We start from the raw sequence: 16,397 nt of genomic DNA, 5'->3' as shown, positions 1-16,397 counted from the left end.
GGGGAAAACAACGTTGATGACAAAACTCCAAGGGGCGGAGCACAACAAAAAGGGCAGAGGATTGGAGTACCTTTACCTGAACGTCCATGATGAAGACCGAGATGGTAAAAATGGCTGAAGATGGATGGATGGATAGATAGATGGATGAGTGGATGGATAGATAGAACTTTGTCATTGCCTGGTACACAGGTACACAGCAATGAAATGCAGTTTGGCATCTACCAGAAGTGCAAAAAGTAGCAATAGTGCAGATAAATATGTAGCATATGTACAATATGTAATATTAAAACAGAATGAGCATGAGACCTGCTTGTGGTGATGTACGTGGCTGGGACTGAAGATGGTAATGGGATGGGGTTTGGAGAGGACAGGTGGACGTGCAGATGATTGTGGTAGCAAGGCCTGGACAGAGATAGAGCAAAATAGAGAATAGACAGAGAAGGGAGAGAAGATTTGGTATAAAGGGCAAAATGAAATTCTCCAAAGCTGTGAAGTGGGATTTGGGAATTCTGTGGAGAATGACAGGAGGCAGGAGTGGGTTTGGGGAATCACTCACTTTTTATTTGTGCTATGATATTTTGAGGTATTTGAGACATTTCGAATTGTATTGTGTTCTTACTGGTTTTCAGACGTGACACGTTGTAATGTGTGGATTCTGGATGGAGACGTTTTTCACAAAGGCCTGCTCAAGTTTGCAGTGTCCTCCGAGTCTCTGAAAGACAGTATAGCTGTCTTTGTTGTGGACATGTCTAGACCCTGGTCCACCATGGAGTCTTTGCAGAAGTGGACGAGTGTCCTGAGAGAACACATGGACAAACTAAAGATTCCCCCTGAGGACATGAGGGACATGGAGCAGAAGAGTGAGTTATTATTGTTGTTTTATTATTATTATTATTATTATTATTATTATAATTATAAATAGTAGTAGTATATTTAAAAGAGGTAAATATGGTTTGAAATGTTAGTTTGATTTTAAGTATATATTTTATTATTATAATGTTGAGGCAGAATAAAATCTTGTCTGTAAACAAATAAAATGTTTTAAGTAAAACAGACTTTGATTGAAGGATGTATATAAATAACTGTCAGAAATCCTACTTTAATTAATATAGTGTGTGTATATGTCTGCTTTTGAAGCTCTGCTATTCCCTGGTGTATTTTCTGTCTTTAGTTTGAAACCACAGATTGTCTGAGTCAGTTAACATGTGTGTCTGTGTTTACATGTTTCTAAATGTTCTTCACTTGGTGTGAAAACAGAAAAGCTCAAAATTCCAAAGGTTTCTCCTTAAAAATGAGTGTCATTGAGGTTTTGGGCGCTTATTTCATTTGTTTTGATGTAAAAGTGTGTGTAAACCAGTCAGTCAAAGTCACACTGTTCTGATCACTTTTTCTTATTTACACACACTTTCACTGACCAATAAACATGACTACACACAAGCATGCACAGTTAGGACAGAGAGTAATTGGACAGAGAGTAATTGGACAGAGAGTAATTGGACAGAGAGTAATTGGATTTACTGTCACTAATGTTAGTAGTATATTAGTAAGTTCTGAAGTATGTAAGAGTGATTCAGTAATGGGAATTAGGGCCAGAAGTGTGTTTAACACCTCCTCATCTACTTCCCCTATTCACTTCCCCTTAGTTGAGTCAGCTTTACCATCTTCTATCCTGTTCCATCACACTTTAGTGAAGTTTGTTAAAGTAAGATGAGGGATTGAGTTGAATTACTTCAGGTGAACAGCTTTACCCAGATGGATTTGCAGCAGATGAATCAATAGTAATAGATTGTTTACACAGTAAAATGTAATAATATTATAAGCCTCATGTTTATATAGCATGTTTAGCATTACATTTACATAATAATAAAGTTTTGAATTAATATTAGGGCTGTGATTGTGTGAATATAAAACACATGTTGGTGTTGGTACAGCAGGTCTCCTGTACTGCTCTTTATCATCTTCATAAATAAAACCTTTTAGTAGTATGTTTGGATTAGTTTAGGTTTTTGCCTAATTGAACTGAAAATCTTGTTTTCTCTTGAAGAGTTGTGTTCTTCTACAATGAGAGAAGAGAATACAGATATTTTTACTGTCTTGAAGCAGGCTGCAGAGTCATGATTATATCCATATGTAATCTTGGTAAGATAATGGTGCTGGTAATTAGAGCAGTAATGGTTGTTATTCAGCATGATGAGGTTTGTCCTAATTATATTTGATGCTTTTTTCTGTAAAGTGAGAGTCAAAAGTCTAAAGGAACATTCTATCATTCTAAATCATAACTGCTAGCAAACTTCATTTCAGAATTCTTTTGGCTAATTTGTGTATTTTTTTTTTTTATATATATATATAAAATATCAAACTGGCCTGTAGATCTTTTTATTTACTGCTGATGAGTGGTTTGCATCTTGCTGAGGTCTTTGAATGATTGTGATGCATTTACTTTTGCCTTATAGAGGTTGTTGATGTCACTGGCTGTTATTAGTTTTTCCTTAAAGCTCTCCCACTGTTTCTGCTATAAGCTGCTGAGGTTTGTTTTTGGCGAAGCTGTTCCATATGATTGATACTTTATTTTCGAGACTTTCCAAATTGTGCTGGTTATGCTCAACCAGCTTAATAAAAAATTCTCAGCTTTATTGTTCGTTGGTTTAGCTTTTTTTAAACAACAAAAGTAGTGAAGTCCAGAGCTTAATATCAAGAGTAGACATTTAGAACTATAGACTTTTAATAATTCAGTCAGTCTAATCTCTCTAGAGCAGTGGTCCCCAAACCCGATCCGCAGACCGGCACTGGTCCATGGGTCAGTTGGTACCGGGCCGCACAGAAAGAATACATAACTTACATTATTTCCGTTTTATTTATTATCTAATTCTAATCAATGTTTTATTTTGGAAAATTACCGGATTCTCTCTGCCACATCTGTCTATGACTCACATGCATGTCTTACCTACATCCTCTACCTTCTTAAAGGTGCTGCTCCGACCGCTAACACATTATACCTTAATTTTTTTGCTGGTCCTATCATTTTATTGTGTTGTATTTCTACGCCACACCTAAAAGGTCGGTCCGTGAAAATATTGTCTGACATTAAACCAATCCGTGGCGTAAAAAAAGGTTGGGGACCGCTGCTCTAGAGCACATGCAAAAACATGTTCTAATATTTTTCCTTGAATTATATTTCTTGAAAAATGTGTCAGTTCAAACTCAATTGTTTAAGTATAGGTAACGCTTACAGGTGTGGTCAGGAAATTTTGATCTGAAATTCTGATCTGTTGTCTCATCATCAACAGCTTCTATTGATGCCAACCTTAAAGGTCTGCATTGTAGAGGAAGATATCTGGATAAATTGATACTGACGCTTTAAATAACCCCAAAAATGTCCCTGTAACAAGGTCTGTTTTACTGCGGAGCTAAACTCAGTACATAAGTGATTATTAGCGGTAACCTATTTTATTGTAACATATTTAAAATAAATATGTTCATGTGATTATTAAGTTCTGTGGGAAGAGCAGCAGATACACTTAAGTTCTTTTATAGACACTTATTCTTTTATTAAGTCCCCCTGATAAACATGACATTGAGTGAATGAATTCACTCATAGACTCGAGTCAGAAGACACTTGTTTGAAATTGCAGGAATCTTGTGTGCAAAGTCACTAATTAAAACTTTGTAATTTTAATAATAAGCTTTAACGCTGTATAATTACGTCCTGACTGCAATGTGGACTATGGTCAGATATCACTAAAATATTTACAACAGTATGCAAGTACATGCTCTGATGATTAACTCCTGAATTATTTTGTCTGTGTGTATGATGTGTTTAGTGGTGAAGAATTTTCAGGAGTATGTAGAGCCTGAGGAGGCAACTTCATCCTCCCCTCAGAGAAGAAGTGCTCCTGCAGGAGGAGATGATGAGTCTGTGGTGTTGCCACTGGGAGAAAACGTCCTTACACACAACTTGGGGATCCCTGTGCTAATCGTCTGCACTAAGGTATGGACATTATTGTATGATTTTAATACTAATCATATCAATCATACTAGCCAAAGGCACCAAATGTAAGCCATTCTTTCTGAGTGTGAACTGTGTTCTCTGATAACTGGCTGATTTTTTTCAGTCTTAAGTCTCTAAGCTGTTCTCAGGCTTTGCACACCATTGTTCAGTTTGCCTAGCCTTTAGCAATGAAGCTGCAGATCCACCAGCATTCTCACATGCTTCATCAGTCTGATGATTGCCTCATGCCTCTGACTCTCGCTGACTGAAAATGTGCCTTTGCAGTCACTGTCAGTTGTTGGTCATCAAGAAAAAATTTATGAAAAGAACAAGTGTTAAGATTGGTGCTGTGTGTGTGGTTTCTAAATAGGTCTGTTTTACATGAAGGTGGAGCAAGTTTCTGAACTGGAGAAACAGCTTTAAAAAAAATCACAGATTACACCTTTCAAAGGTTTTGTTGGTGGAACGTAGCTTTCCTTCAGAGTCAGTTCAGTATAGTTACTGTTACTAATTTAGACACAGTACGAGACATTTTTCATCAGTCATTAAATAATATTCATTATTAAATAGAGTGAATTAGTAATTATGGAATTGTTTTTGTTTATCATTTTTTTAATTTTTCTATATTTTGGAACAGTGATCAGATGAGGAATAAAAGCAGTATTTTTTATTGTTAGTTTTTTATGAGAGAATCTCATGAGAGAACAGCTGACTTAAATAGCATCTAATGATCTCTCTCTCTCTTTCTGTGTGTTTGTGTGTAGTGTGATGCTGTCACTGTGCTGGAGAAAGATCATGACTACAAAGAGGAGCATTTTGACTTTATTCAGTCGCACCTCAGGAGATTTTGCCTGCAGTGTATCCTCCACTTTCAAGCTGGGTTTATAAACAGACACAACGCTTATAAAGTAATCCCCATTTATCGTGGTGGTTATGTTCCAAAACCACCAGCAATAAACGGATTCCACCCAAAAATGCTATTTTATGTATACAGTACTGTACTGTATTAACATTTTACTTCATTTTATAATTAATAATTATATTTATATTAAAACATTTCATTATTTTAACATAAAACTCCATGAAAACAATTCCCTTAAAATTTTTTGGTCTATCTGCGAGAGATTGGGAAAATCAGCAAAACAAATTAGTTATGTGGCAAATGCAGTTCCGTGATAAACCGGGGGCATGAGATTCGAACCGCAGTAAAGCGGGGGATAATAATAATAATAATAATAATAATAATAATAATATTTATTGTAGCTTTTTAAGATACAAATTTTAACAAACAATTTACTCTCTAATTTTACCAAATGAGAAAATACTCAACATGATGCCACAATGAATAAATAAGCCGCTACTTTTTTCTCACGCTTTGAACCCCGCGGCTTAAACAATGATGCAGCTAATTTGTGGATTTTTCCTGGGTTTTTCCCGGTTTCACAAACTTCAAGCCAAAAAACTGAGCCCCATAACATTAGATCAATCAAATTGCCGAACGGGTTCAGGTGTACCAATTAAACTATTAAATCAGATGCGCTCCCACTGAATCGGGCCGCACCACATCATAAATATGGATGAGGTTCCTCTGACGTTTGACCTGCCTCTCACTCGGACTGTCAACAGGAAATGCAAATCATTGGTCACGCTGAAAACAACCGGGCATGAAAAATCGCACTTCACCTGTGTTCTGAGCTGCACGGCATCGGAAAAATAAAAATTCACAGATGGTGATTTTTAGACGCACGACGATGCCAAAAATGAAAAACTTGAGAGAAATTGTTGTGAAAGGAAGGAGGAAGACGATGAACAATGACTTTCATGGTAGGCTACTGTTTGGATACAAGCCTTGTTACAGTCACTGTCTTTCGTTAAAGCCTGTGTAAAGTTAATTGGTTTCAATGTAGGAACCTGCGGCTTATAGACAGGTGCGGCGTATTTATGTTCAAAATAAAAATCTTTGTAAAATTCAGTGGGTGCGGCTTATAGTCCGGAAATTACAGTAAACGTTATTTTTTCCTTTTATATATTTTTCTTCATGGCTGTTTTTAAATCTGAGTAAGGTGTTAAATTAGAGCAATCATGAAGAAAATGCCTGTCTTAAATAATAAGGAACAGATTTCCTTGTTTGTGTCTTCCTTAACCATGTCTCATAGATGGAGCTGCTTTGATCTACACTTCTGTAAAGGAGGAGAAGAACTTGGACCTCCTGTACAAGTACATGGTGCACAAACTGTATGACTTCCATTTCAACACACCGGCATTAGTGGTGGAAAAAGATGCAGTGTTCATGTGAGACACCACACGCACTTATGCTCACTACATTAATAAATTAGGATTAACTGGGTTTTTTTTTTTTGTTGGTTTTTTTGTTGGTTTTTTTTGCATTAGGCTTCAATCCGAATATAACCAGCTGATTAGCTAGTGAGCTGCTAGTAAGGGGGGGAAGAGGGGTTTAATTGTATCCAAAGTATTCTGCTCACACAGAATAGCCTTTATGTACATCCTCATTGTCTTATTTTTTTAGCACTACTGTCTAACTACTACTGAGTTACAGTATCTCTCAGAAGTGAGTACACCCCTCACATTTCATCAACCATTTTAGTTGCTTTTCTCAAGGGACAGAGTAGTCGGTGTGCGGCTTGTATAGCAGTACAGATTTACTATACTCTAAAAATAAACACAGCCATTACTGTAAAAAAAAACAAAAAAAAGCTGGAAACAAGAGTGAGTACAACGTAAGTGAAATGTCAAAACTGTACAAAGTGTCAATACCTTTTGTGAGCACCATTGTTATTTAGCACTGCATTATTCACCAGAGCTTCAGAAGAGGCTTCCTTCTGCAAGGATGGCCATGCAAACAGACTCGTTGCCATGAGCAGTGTATGGTCTGAGCACTGACAAGCAGACCTTTCGCATCTGCAACCTCTAAAGCAAAGCTGGCAGCACTCATGAATTTGTTGTTTGAAGCAGCTTCTGCACCTGAGGCACAGCTTGAGGAATCAACTTCTTTGATGGACACTTGCAAGGCCTGTTCTGAGTGGAACCTGTCTTGGAAAATCTCTGTATGACCCTGGCCACTGTACTGTAACTTAGTTTCAGGATGTTACTGATCTTTTTAAAGCCTCAACCATCTTTGTAGAGAACAACAATTATAATTCTCAAATCCTCAGAGAGTTATTTGCCATGAGGTGATATGTTGATCCATCCAGTGGTCAGTATGAGTGAATTGTACTCAAAGCACCAAATTTGAACTGCTCTATTATATGATAAACAAATTTGTATGGTCCTGTCAAGCAGACAGCAACTTGCCTGATGAATATGACACGTGGCTTTGCCTTGTCATACATCTGTTATCACTTAGGGTGTACTCAATTTTGTTGCCAGCAATTTTGACAAAAATGGCTGTATGTTGAGTCATATTCAGAAGACAGTAAATCTGTACCTCTATACAAGCTGCACATTGACTAAAATATCACTAAAACTCAAGTTTCATTTCTATAGTATTGTCCCTTGAGTAGATACTAAAATGGTTGCTGAGATGTGAGGGGTGTACTCACCTTTGTTAGATACTGTATATGAACTACCGTATTTTTCGGACTATAAGCCGCTACTTTTTTCCCACATTTTGAACCCCGCGGCTTAAACAACGGAACGGCTAAGGATTTTTCCTGGGTTTTTCCTGGTTTCACAAACTTCAAGCCAAAAAACTGAGCGACATAACATTAGACCAATGAAATTTCCAAACGGAAACGAAAAAAACGCACTTCACCTGTGTGCTGAGCTGCACGGCATCGGGAGAAAAACCTTCGACCGGTGGAGCACGACGATGACAAAAGATAAACTCCCCAGAGAAATACAGTGGTACCTTGACCTACAAGTTTAATTCGTTCCGTGGGTGTGGGTGTGTGTGTGTGGAGGGGGGTAGAGGCGATAAGCGAAGGCAGTTTTTTTACTATCACTCCTGTACACTACGTATCCCTAAACTTTAAAATTGTAACTTTTTCTTCTTTGCTTATGTTAATTTTCGTCACAGTCTTCGCTTTCTGGCTTCGCTTCGCCATCTAGCAGCGGCGTCTCGAGCTCGTACCTCAATCTTTTGCTCACGTAACAAAGCAAAAAAAACGACAGAGTGACCGCTCGTACCTCGGAAAATGTCAAGGTACCACTGTAGTTGTGAAAGGAAGGGGGAAGACAGAGAACAATGGTCGGCTACTGTTTAGATACAAGTCGTTGTAAAGCGTTGAGTCTGGGTGAAGGGAGAGCTCACTAAAACTACAGTTGCAACAGAAATCATATAAGCACAGACACGTTTCCAAAACTCGTGCTTTTTTATTATTTTTCTTGGCAACAGTGTTATGGGTTAGTCAAAGAAACCTAGAAATGAGCATTAGAAAATAAAAAGGAGATTAACCTCGGTCTCCACACACGCAGTAATACCGAAAGAATGCAGTGGCAGGCTATTCCCAAAATATCGCTATGCTCCTAATAGAAGCGCAACATATTGCATTTAGTGTCTTTCGGTAAAGTCTTTGTAAAGTACATTAGTTTCAGTGTAGACACCTGCGGCTTATAGACAGGTGCGGCTTATTTATGTTAAAAATAAAAATCTTTGTCAAATTCAGTTTATATAAGGGTGCGCTTTATAGTCCGGAAATTACGGTAGTCAGATTTTAACATGGGTTCTTTAGCTTAAAGCATTTGGTTTCCACAAAGCCTTATCTAATCATTTCTGTATTGGGCATGATTGGTCCAGTGACAAAGAATTTATTTTGTTGCATCAAAAAAACTGAGGTCATGTGTAGTTATGCCACCAAATCAGATTGATACACAAACACAAGGACAATTTTTTAAATGAATATATATAATATTGGACAGTGTTGATTGATCTCTTTTAGGGTTTGAGAGAGAGAGAGAGAGAGAAAGAGAGAGAGAGAGATTAATTAATACATCAAGTTTATTCATCCAAGAGGAAAATTCACAAAATATTTGTTTGCAGTCCGTCCGGGTGGGACAACGAGAAAAAAATCTCAATCTTACATGAAAATTTCACAACCATCCGACCTGAAGATCCGTTTGAGGATTTTATTATTAAACCACCAGTACGCAAGGTGAGTCTCCCCCCCCAAACACACCCACCCACACACACACACCCACCCACCCACCCACACACCCACCCACACACACACACACCCACCCACCCACACACCCACACACACACACACACACACACACACACACACACACACACACACACACACACACACACACACACTAACTGTTTATTACATTTCTGACTTTCTTTTTTCTTCCTTTTTTTTTTTTTTTTGTTTGTTTGGTTTTTTGCAGTTAGTGCATGACAAAGAGATCAATGCTGAAGATGAGCAGGTCTTTCTCATGAAGCAGCAGGTTTGTACATGCAATTATGAAATTGGAACGTCCTTCATGCTGTAATCCAATTTGTTTTAAATCTTGTTGGTATATCAGCATTGGAATATAATTAAAGCCAATCTGAAATGTACATATTTATATATCATTTACATTCTGAGACACTTTCATGATCCTTTTCTTAACATGCAACAAAATAGGTAGTTTATCTGTTAAGATTTACTTGACCAAGCAAATATTATAAATGTACACATGTTAAACTTTACTTTAATTGAAAATCCTCCTTTAGCATGAATAATAGATTCCAAAAACATAATCTCTTCTGTGTCTGTCTTACTTAAGTTCATCTGTTATAGCCAGAAATGTCAAATTTGTACTCACCTGTTTACTGTAACTTTTTTTCCAGACATTCACTGTCCAATTCTTGTGCGTTTTTTGCATTTTACTTAATAATTAAACTTACTGCATATAAACAAACGGAACATGCATGTGACTCAAAGACAATGAAACACAGTGTGAACTTTTGACAGGCGCTGTTATAGTATGTATTTAATTATGATGTGGTGTTTTTAATCCTGCAGTCTTTGTTAGCCAAGCAGCCGGCCACTCCATCACGAGCAACAGTAAGTCACATTACTTCCTGTTTGCACTTTCTATCCATTATATTCATTAAAAAAACAATAATGTTAGGCCTGTTTCTGAGTCTGTTATTTTGGAAGAAAAAGAATTGTGATTTCATGTTACCTTATGGTCTTCATACCATATCTTGGGAATGATTTTTATTCCACAGAACTGTGCAATATGGTCTATGGAGTCTATAAAAAATAAATTCACTGATATTTGCATTACAGTGTTTATACACCAAACATAAACATTATCCTAAACTTGTGAAAATGAATTAACCTGTTTAAGTGCTTATAGTCTAATTTGATTTGCATCATTGAGTGTTAAATTAACTGTAACATACAAGCAGCATTTCAAATAAAGTTGCAAATATCCCAACTCTGTGTGTGTGTGTGTGTGTGTGTGTGTGCACGCGCTAGGAATCTCCTGCACGGACAGCATCTGGATCTCCTCGGCCCACTGTACGCACTGGTCCCACTAACGTCGCGAGCGTGTCTCCCATGACGACTGTAAAGAAACCAGACCCCAACATGAAAGGTGAGCCATCTACTGGCTTCTAACCCATAAGCATGCTTTGTGATTTACATTGGCTTAAACACTTTGATGGGGTGTGAGGTGACGTGCATGTGCACACATCACAAACACAAGTGTGTTTAACACCAGACACAAGTGTGTTATGTGCTATAAAGTGAAAAGAAACAGCTGTATTAGATTAGATGTTTCTTTAAAAATACACGATCTTGTCTTTTGGGAATATTTGTAATGCGATTAAATGACAAAATGCATAATTAAAGTAGAAGTGTGATTATTTATGAGTTGTTATTATTAAAAAGAATTACATTACAAAGTGCTTGTTTGCAGAAACATTTATGTACACATGTATGTGTGTGATCAGGTGCTGCTGCAAATGAAGGTGTTTTGGCAAACTTCTTTAACAGTCTTTTGAGTAAAAAGACCGGAGCTCCTGGAAGTCCAGGGACAGCAGTACAGGGATCAGCAAAGAAAACAGGTACACACACACAGTGCAAAGCGTGACCACCTATGTTACATCATTTTTTGTATAAATGGGGTGTAACGGTACACAAAATTCACGTTTTGATGCGTACCGTAGTTTTTAAGTCATGGTTTAGTTCAATTTGTTACGGTTAGAGGGAAGAGATGCAAAATGTACAAATTCTTGTGTTAATTTATTTTATTTATTTTATTATTTATTATAATTCTTTTCTTTTATCAACGCAATTTATTATTAACGTGTGCATGTCCCCAGTTTTTAAAAACAATTTTAAACAATTTTAAATAAAATGCCTGCTTGGTTAAATATATAAAATAATCCTTTATAATATTTTCTAAAAATAAAATAAATCTTATTGATGCAATAAATTTTTTTATTATATCGATAAAATTGAGTAATTGATTAAATTGGCATAAATTAAATTGATGGAAAAAAAAAACAAATGTAATTAAGTAGTTTACATTTGTTATTACCTTTGGTAATACAGGTGTGTATATAAATGTGTGTGTTTAACATTTAATATTTAATTTTTTAAAGATATATTCTAATTAACTGTTCAACTTATTTCAGCATACTTTAACAAATGTTTTTATTCCTTTCATCCTTCATTTATTCACTCCCTCGATATGTGGAATTGTCAAGATGTTCTCCTTTTAAGATAAACTCTTGAAGCTGGACATAAAACGCAAAAGAATCCATATCACTAGCGTTGGTGATGGCAGGAAGTGGCAGCAATTTCACGCAAGCGCAAACAACGCACTACAAATTGTGTTTCCAGTACGGAGTGAGTAGCCACAATGACACTGCGCTAACTCCAGTTTCTTTTTTATACCCCTGGAATTGTTGTGTAGGTTTAAAAAAATCAGTGCCACTACACAACAGCTTTGAGACAATATCCATTGTTAAAAGCGCTATACAAATAAATAAATTGAAGTGCGAGGTGGAGACTTAACAAACCTGCGGTCCGCCACATAATACGTTCCTGAAGAAACTTTCATTTTAATGTTAACGTTTCGCACGTAAAATGGATTGCATTCGGTACACGTGCACCGAACTGAAACCCCTGTATCGAAACGGTTTAGTGCGAATATGTTTACCGTTACACTCCTAATGTATAATGTTATAAATGTATTTCATGGCATTAATATTTAATATGTAGCGATTGGTTGTAGATTGTGCATTAAATGAGTGAAATAGCACATTTGGGTAATATATGCAGAGATGTACAGAAACTACATTTAGAAGATTCTGCTACAGATCTGTTGTGAATCCAGAGAATGTGGACTTCTGGTAACTTTCTTTTTCTGGTATGAGTGTGAGCTCGCAGATACTACAGATTACTTCTCTCTCTCGCTCTTCCTCTCTCTTTCCTTTTCTATCTCTGTCTAAGGGCAGAAGCCGGCTCTGAGTGACGTGCAAGCTGAACTGGACCGCATGACGCACAAAACTGACTCCGCCACGGCCAATCACAGCACAGCGCCGGAGAACGAGGCGTAAACACACCACAGAGGCACATACACGTACACACACACACACACGTACACACATGTACACACGTACACACAGGAAAACCTAAACAAAAAACATTAATATAATGACCAAATTCCCACACTGTGTGTGTGTGTGAGAGTGTGTGAGAGTGTGTGAGAGTGTGTGAGAGTGTGTGAGAGTGTGTGAGAGTGTGTGAGAGTGTGTGAGAGTGTGTGAGAGTGTGTGAGAGTGTGTGAGAGAGAGAGAGAGAGAGAGAGAGAGAGAGAGAGAGAGAGAGCGCTTGTAAAATTGGAGGTGATTAGGTTCATTTGAATATTGATTTCATATATTGTTGATAATTTATGGTAAAGTTAAAACAATGAACATCCATTCTGTGTGTCTGTGTGTGTGTGTGTGTGTGTGTGTGTGTGTGTGTGTGTGTGTGTGTGTGTGTGTGTGTGTGTGTGTGTGTGTGTGTGTGTAACTCTTCACACTCATGTTCCTGCAAACATGCTGCTGTTTCTCGTTCTGCTTTACCTGGTGATTGAAACAGAAAAGAAACTAAAGAAGAAGAAAAATGTGGGGTGTGTTAAATAAAAGAGTGGATTTCCGTCAGTGTGTATTAACATGAACATGGTGACGATGCGAAACTGGTGTATTTATATTCTTAAGGAAAACAGGAGCTTTTTTAGAGCTGTATCTCACGTAACACCGCTGACGTCATGACACTAATCCAATGCCTTTTTTATTTGCTTAAAATCGAATTTGTAAATATGCACAAAATAGTATTTGCTATGGTCTCGTGTTTTTTTTTTGTTTTTTTTTTTGTATAATGTTCAAATTTATGAAGAAGACCTTCAGATTTAGACTAAAGTATGGCATGACATGGAGCTTATTTTGTTTTTTGTTGATTTTGTTCCTCAACTCCCAAAGTGCCTGTTGTAGGGGAAATGCACTGTAGCACTGTTGGTCTCGACTTCCCTTTTTCCTGCTAATTTATTTTATTTTTTTTACTTATTTCAGCTATTAGATATTTTCATTCCGACTTTTCTTGTCCTCCATTTGTCTTTCATGCCACAGCTGTTTGTTGATGATTATTTAACACCACTTTAAGTTTCAGTACTGCTATTCCTGACTTGTTCACTTCCTAGACGAGCATGTACTCTCCACACTATACCTGACTGAGCTGAGACATTTCACCTGGTTTACTAAGTCATTTATTACTATTATTTCTGTTTGTAGTTGTCTCAAGCTCGACATCCTTATTGAAGTGTTTAAAAGTAATGTAATGCAAATACATCACAATTAAATCCTTCAGAATCTCTCTGTCTACTGCCCAAAAAACATAACCAGATATCTGATTCATCATTGTGAACAGATTGGCACACAACGTGTCTATTAAAGTAAAGATGCCAATCAGGCTCTAATAATATGGGTGTCATAGTTGTTAAACTTTGGTAAATTCAAGTTTGTCTTCCATCTACAAAATGTGGAACAAAAAGAATAATAATCATAAACTTGTTCCTTGATTGCACTTTGCACTCATTTTATAAGTCTGTTTTGGTATTGAGCACTTTTTAGCCTCGTCAGATCCTGGCACTTATTTGTAGAAATAAAATCAGTAATAAATTTAGCATTTGTTCTTAGCTGTATGATTTCAGATGCACGATCCAGCAATACTCAGTGCTTCTATGGAAACACACTAATCTATACTATTAACCTATGGTACCACTTAAGGTAGTGTAAGGATTAACAGAAATACTACCACCTGAATGTTAGATTGTTTAATAGACCCATAGTTAAAGTCCTGATGTTAATCCTCTGTGTCAACGGTAACCATGGAAGCTGCTGATGTTTTCTTAGGCTTTTAGAGTTCACGTCACTGCAAAAATATTTCAGTTCGTTTACTTTATACGGTATAGAAGTAGAACAGATTGGACGTGATTAGATATTTTTGATGTGCCATTTTGTTAGAAATGGAAATTAGTGCTGCAATGCATTCTGGGTCATGCTCTTAAAGTCTGCAGTGTCATTGGCTTGATTTTCACCTAAAAAACCTGCTTATGTCCAATGTAAACCAACCGTTGTAACTGCTGCTGCTGAATAATTATTATATGGGGAAGTGGATAAGGGAGTGAGATGAGCAGTATTGAAACACCGCTTCATTATTTTATTTTGTCTGACTTGACACTTTTCAACATTTGTTCTTTCGACTCTCAGATCATCGCATCATCTCGATTCTGCTTTCTGTAATAGAAAAACAATATATATAAAAATTGTTGATGGATTGTGTTCGTGAAACATTCCTCATTATTACACACGAGCGCCATGTAGGATAAATATTAATTATGCTTATTTTATTTTCTATTTTTGCTACAATCTCTGCTGATCGTGTTTCATATCTTATTAATGTACATTAAACATTTTTTTTTTTGCTTTATTTGTGAAAAGGAAAAAAGAAAACTAAATAGAGGACATGCGACCCGTAATTAGATTTTCTAAGCGGAAACGTAAATAAGTAATCTTGAGCGAAAAAAGGAAAATTGGAACCAAAGATACGCGATCTCTGTATTTGTGTGTCAGTCATAGTCACGTGCTAAACACAACCCAGGTGGTGTTTGAGTTCAATAATTTTTTTCCACCTGGTGAAATTATCATTCCAGCACTCACACATGCTATATTTATCTTCACCCTGTCTTTCTCACGTCTTTCATTTCCAAATCCTTTCCTATTTAAATAAACAAACAAATCCTCTCCCATTGCTTTTAGTCTCTTTAAGGGAAAAGACCACAAGGTGTGCAGAGTCTACTTTTTTTTTTTTTTTACATTTTGAATTCATTTTGCATGGATATTATTGTTATTAGTATTATTTGCTGTATAAAAAAATCAAGATTTGTAAGATTTCTTTCCTGCACATTTGTAAGTCTGGTCCAGTTCACTTTTTATTTGTTAAAGCACTTCCAGTAAAAGCGCATTAATAATAAACTCCATTTAAACTCAATCGATGTGTCAGCAAATCAACTCATGTATATTACTAACTAACCTTATATCACAGTATGTGATTTTATTGGAGAGACATCACAGTTGTTGGGATGTGATTGGGAGTGATTAGATGTCAGAGAGGTATTTGTGTTGAAGCTGATGATGGACTCTGTTCTGCTTTACAGCTGAATTTACTCACATTTATCTAAACCTTGATGTTTATGAAAAAGATAAAAAAACTGTACGTCAGAGAAAGTGAAGTTTATGAATGTGTTTTTAATCAAAGTTATCAGGATGTGTGGTGGAATTCTTTTTTTTTTTTTTTTTTAATTTAAACCATGAGTTTTGTATGTAAATTGATCTCATTGAATACAAGTGGTGCGTGCATTAGACATGGCAGATGGAGTAGGATTTTTTTTTTTATACTTGGAGTATGAGCCGCTGTATAACATGTAACTGAAGCACTTCCCCTCATCAGCCTCAAACAGAAAGAGTCCAATTCCTTTATGAACGGGTTTTCACACATTGTTCTCTCTCTATATTAAATCGGTGTGTCTGTATGCCTTTTTTTCACCTGAAGTATAACGGTTTTGCAGATCTGCTCGCTTTTCTGCCAAAAAAAAGCAAATGCTTCAATAAAACAAATCCAGACTCCATTTACTGTTTCTCTGCTCTTTATTGTGCTCTTTTGTTTGTGAGCATGCCACTGAGATGTATTTCAGATTTCTTAAAACTATTCTGTAGGAAGGAGTCTCCAGTGCTACATCTTACATGCAAACAGTCATGGTGAATGCATGACGTAGAAAAATAATAAAGTTCAGAATGAGTACTATAACTCGCATTACACCACCATATCAGATTGTGTGCATCACTTATTTGCGTGAAGCATCAGGAATAAATATTTGCTTATTTAAATAAATTAAAAAAATCGCA

General features: G+C 36.5%; 1 protein-coding gene across 6 annotated transcripts in view; it reads left to right on the top strand.

Annotated features, from left to right (window-relative positions):
• dync1li2 (dynein, cytoplasmic 1, light intermediate chain 2) overlaps positions 1-16,120 on the top strand; it is a 17,276-nt gene extending 1,156 nt beyond the window's left edge. The window contains exons 3-15 of one of the 6 annotated variants that reach the window (XR_014535150.1): positions 1-104; positions 630-860; positions 3,822-3,988; positions 4,753-4,846; positions 6,145-6,280; positions 8,988-9,099; positions 9,338-9,397; positions 9,958-9,999; positions 10,420-10,537; positions 10,896-11,009; positions 12,408-12,532; positions 12,579-12,663; positions 12,759-16,120. The exon at positions 1-104 is cut by the window's left edge and continues 13 nt beyond it. Coding sequence is in view for 1 of the 6 variants with exons in the window: in XM_083550912.1 (XP_083407038.1) it covers positions 1-104; positions 630-860; positions 3,822-3,988; positions 4,753-4,846; positions 6,145-6,280; positions 8,988-9,099; positions 9,338-9,397; positions 9,958-9,999; positions 10,420-10,537; positions 10,896-11,009; positions 12,403-12,509 (1,285 nt within the window). In the remaining 5 variants the exon portion in view is untranslated. Of the gene's footprint in view, positions 105-629; positions 861-3,821; positions 3,989-4,752; positions 4,847-6,144; positions 6,281-8,987; positions 9,100-9,337; positions 9,398-9,957; positions 10,000-10,419; positions 10,538-10,895; positions 11,010-12,402; positions 12,668-12,752 lie in introns of those variants that run through there. The other 5 variants (XR_014535149.1, XR_014535151.1, XR_014535152.1 and 2 more) reach the window with 5 other exon arrangements.
• Positions 16,121-16,397: the final 277 nt, after the last annotated feature.

The sequence above is a fragment of the Silurus aristotelis genome, assembly GCF_946808225.1.
Source record: "Silurus aristotelis genome assembly, chromosome: 9".
NCBI lineage: Eukaryota > Metazoa > Chordata > Actinopteri > Siluriformes > Siluridae > Silurus > Silurus aristotelis.
The sequence above is the reverse complement of the archived record's forward strand: the minus strand, read 5'-3'. Positions and strand labels throughout refer to the sequence as shown.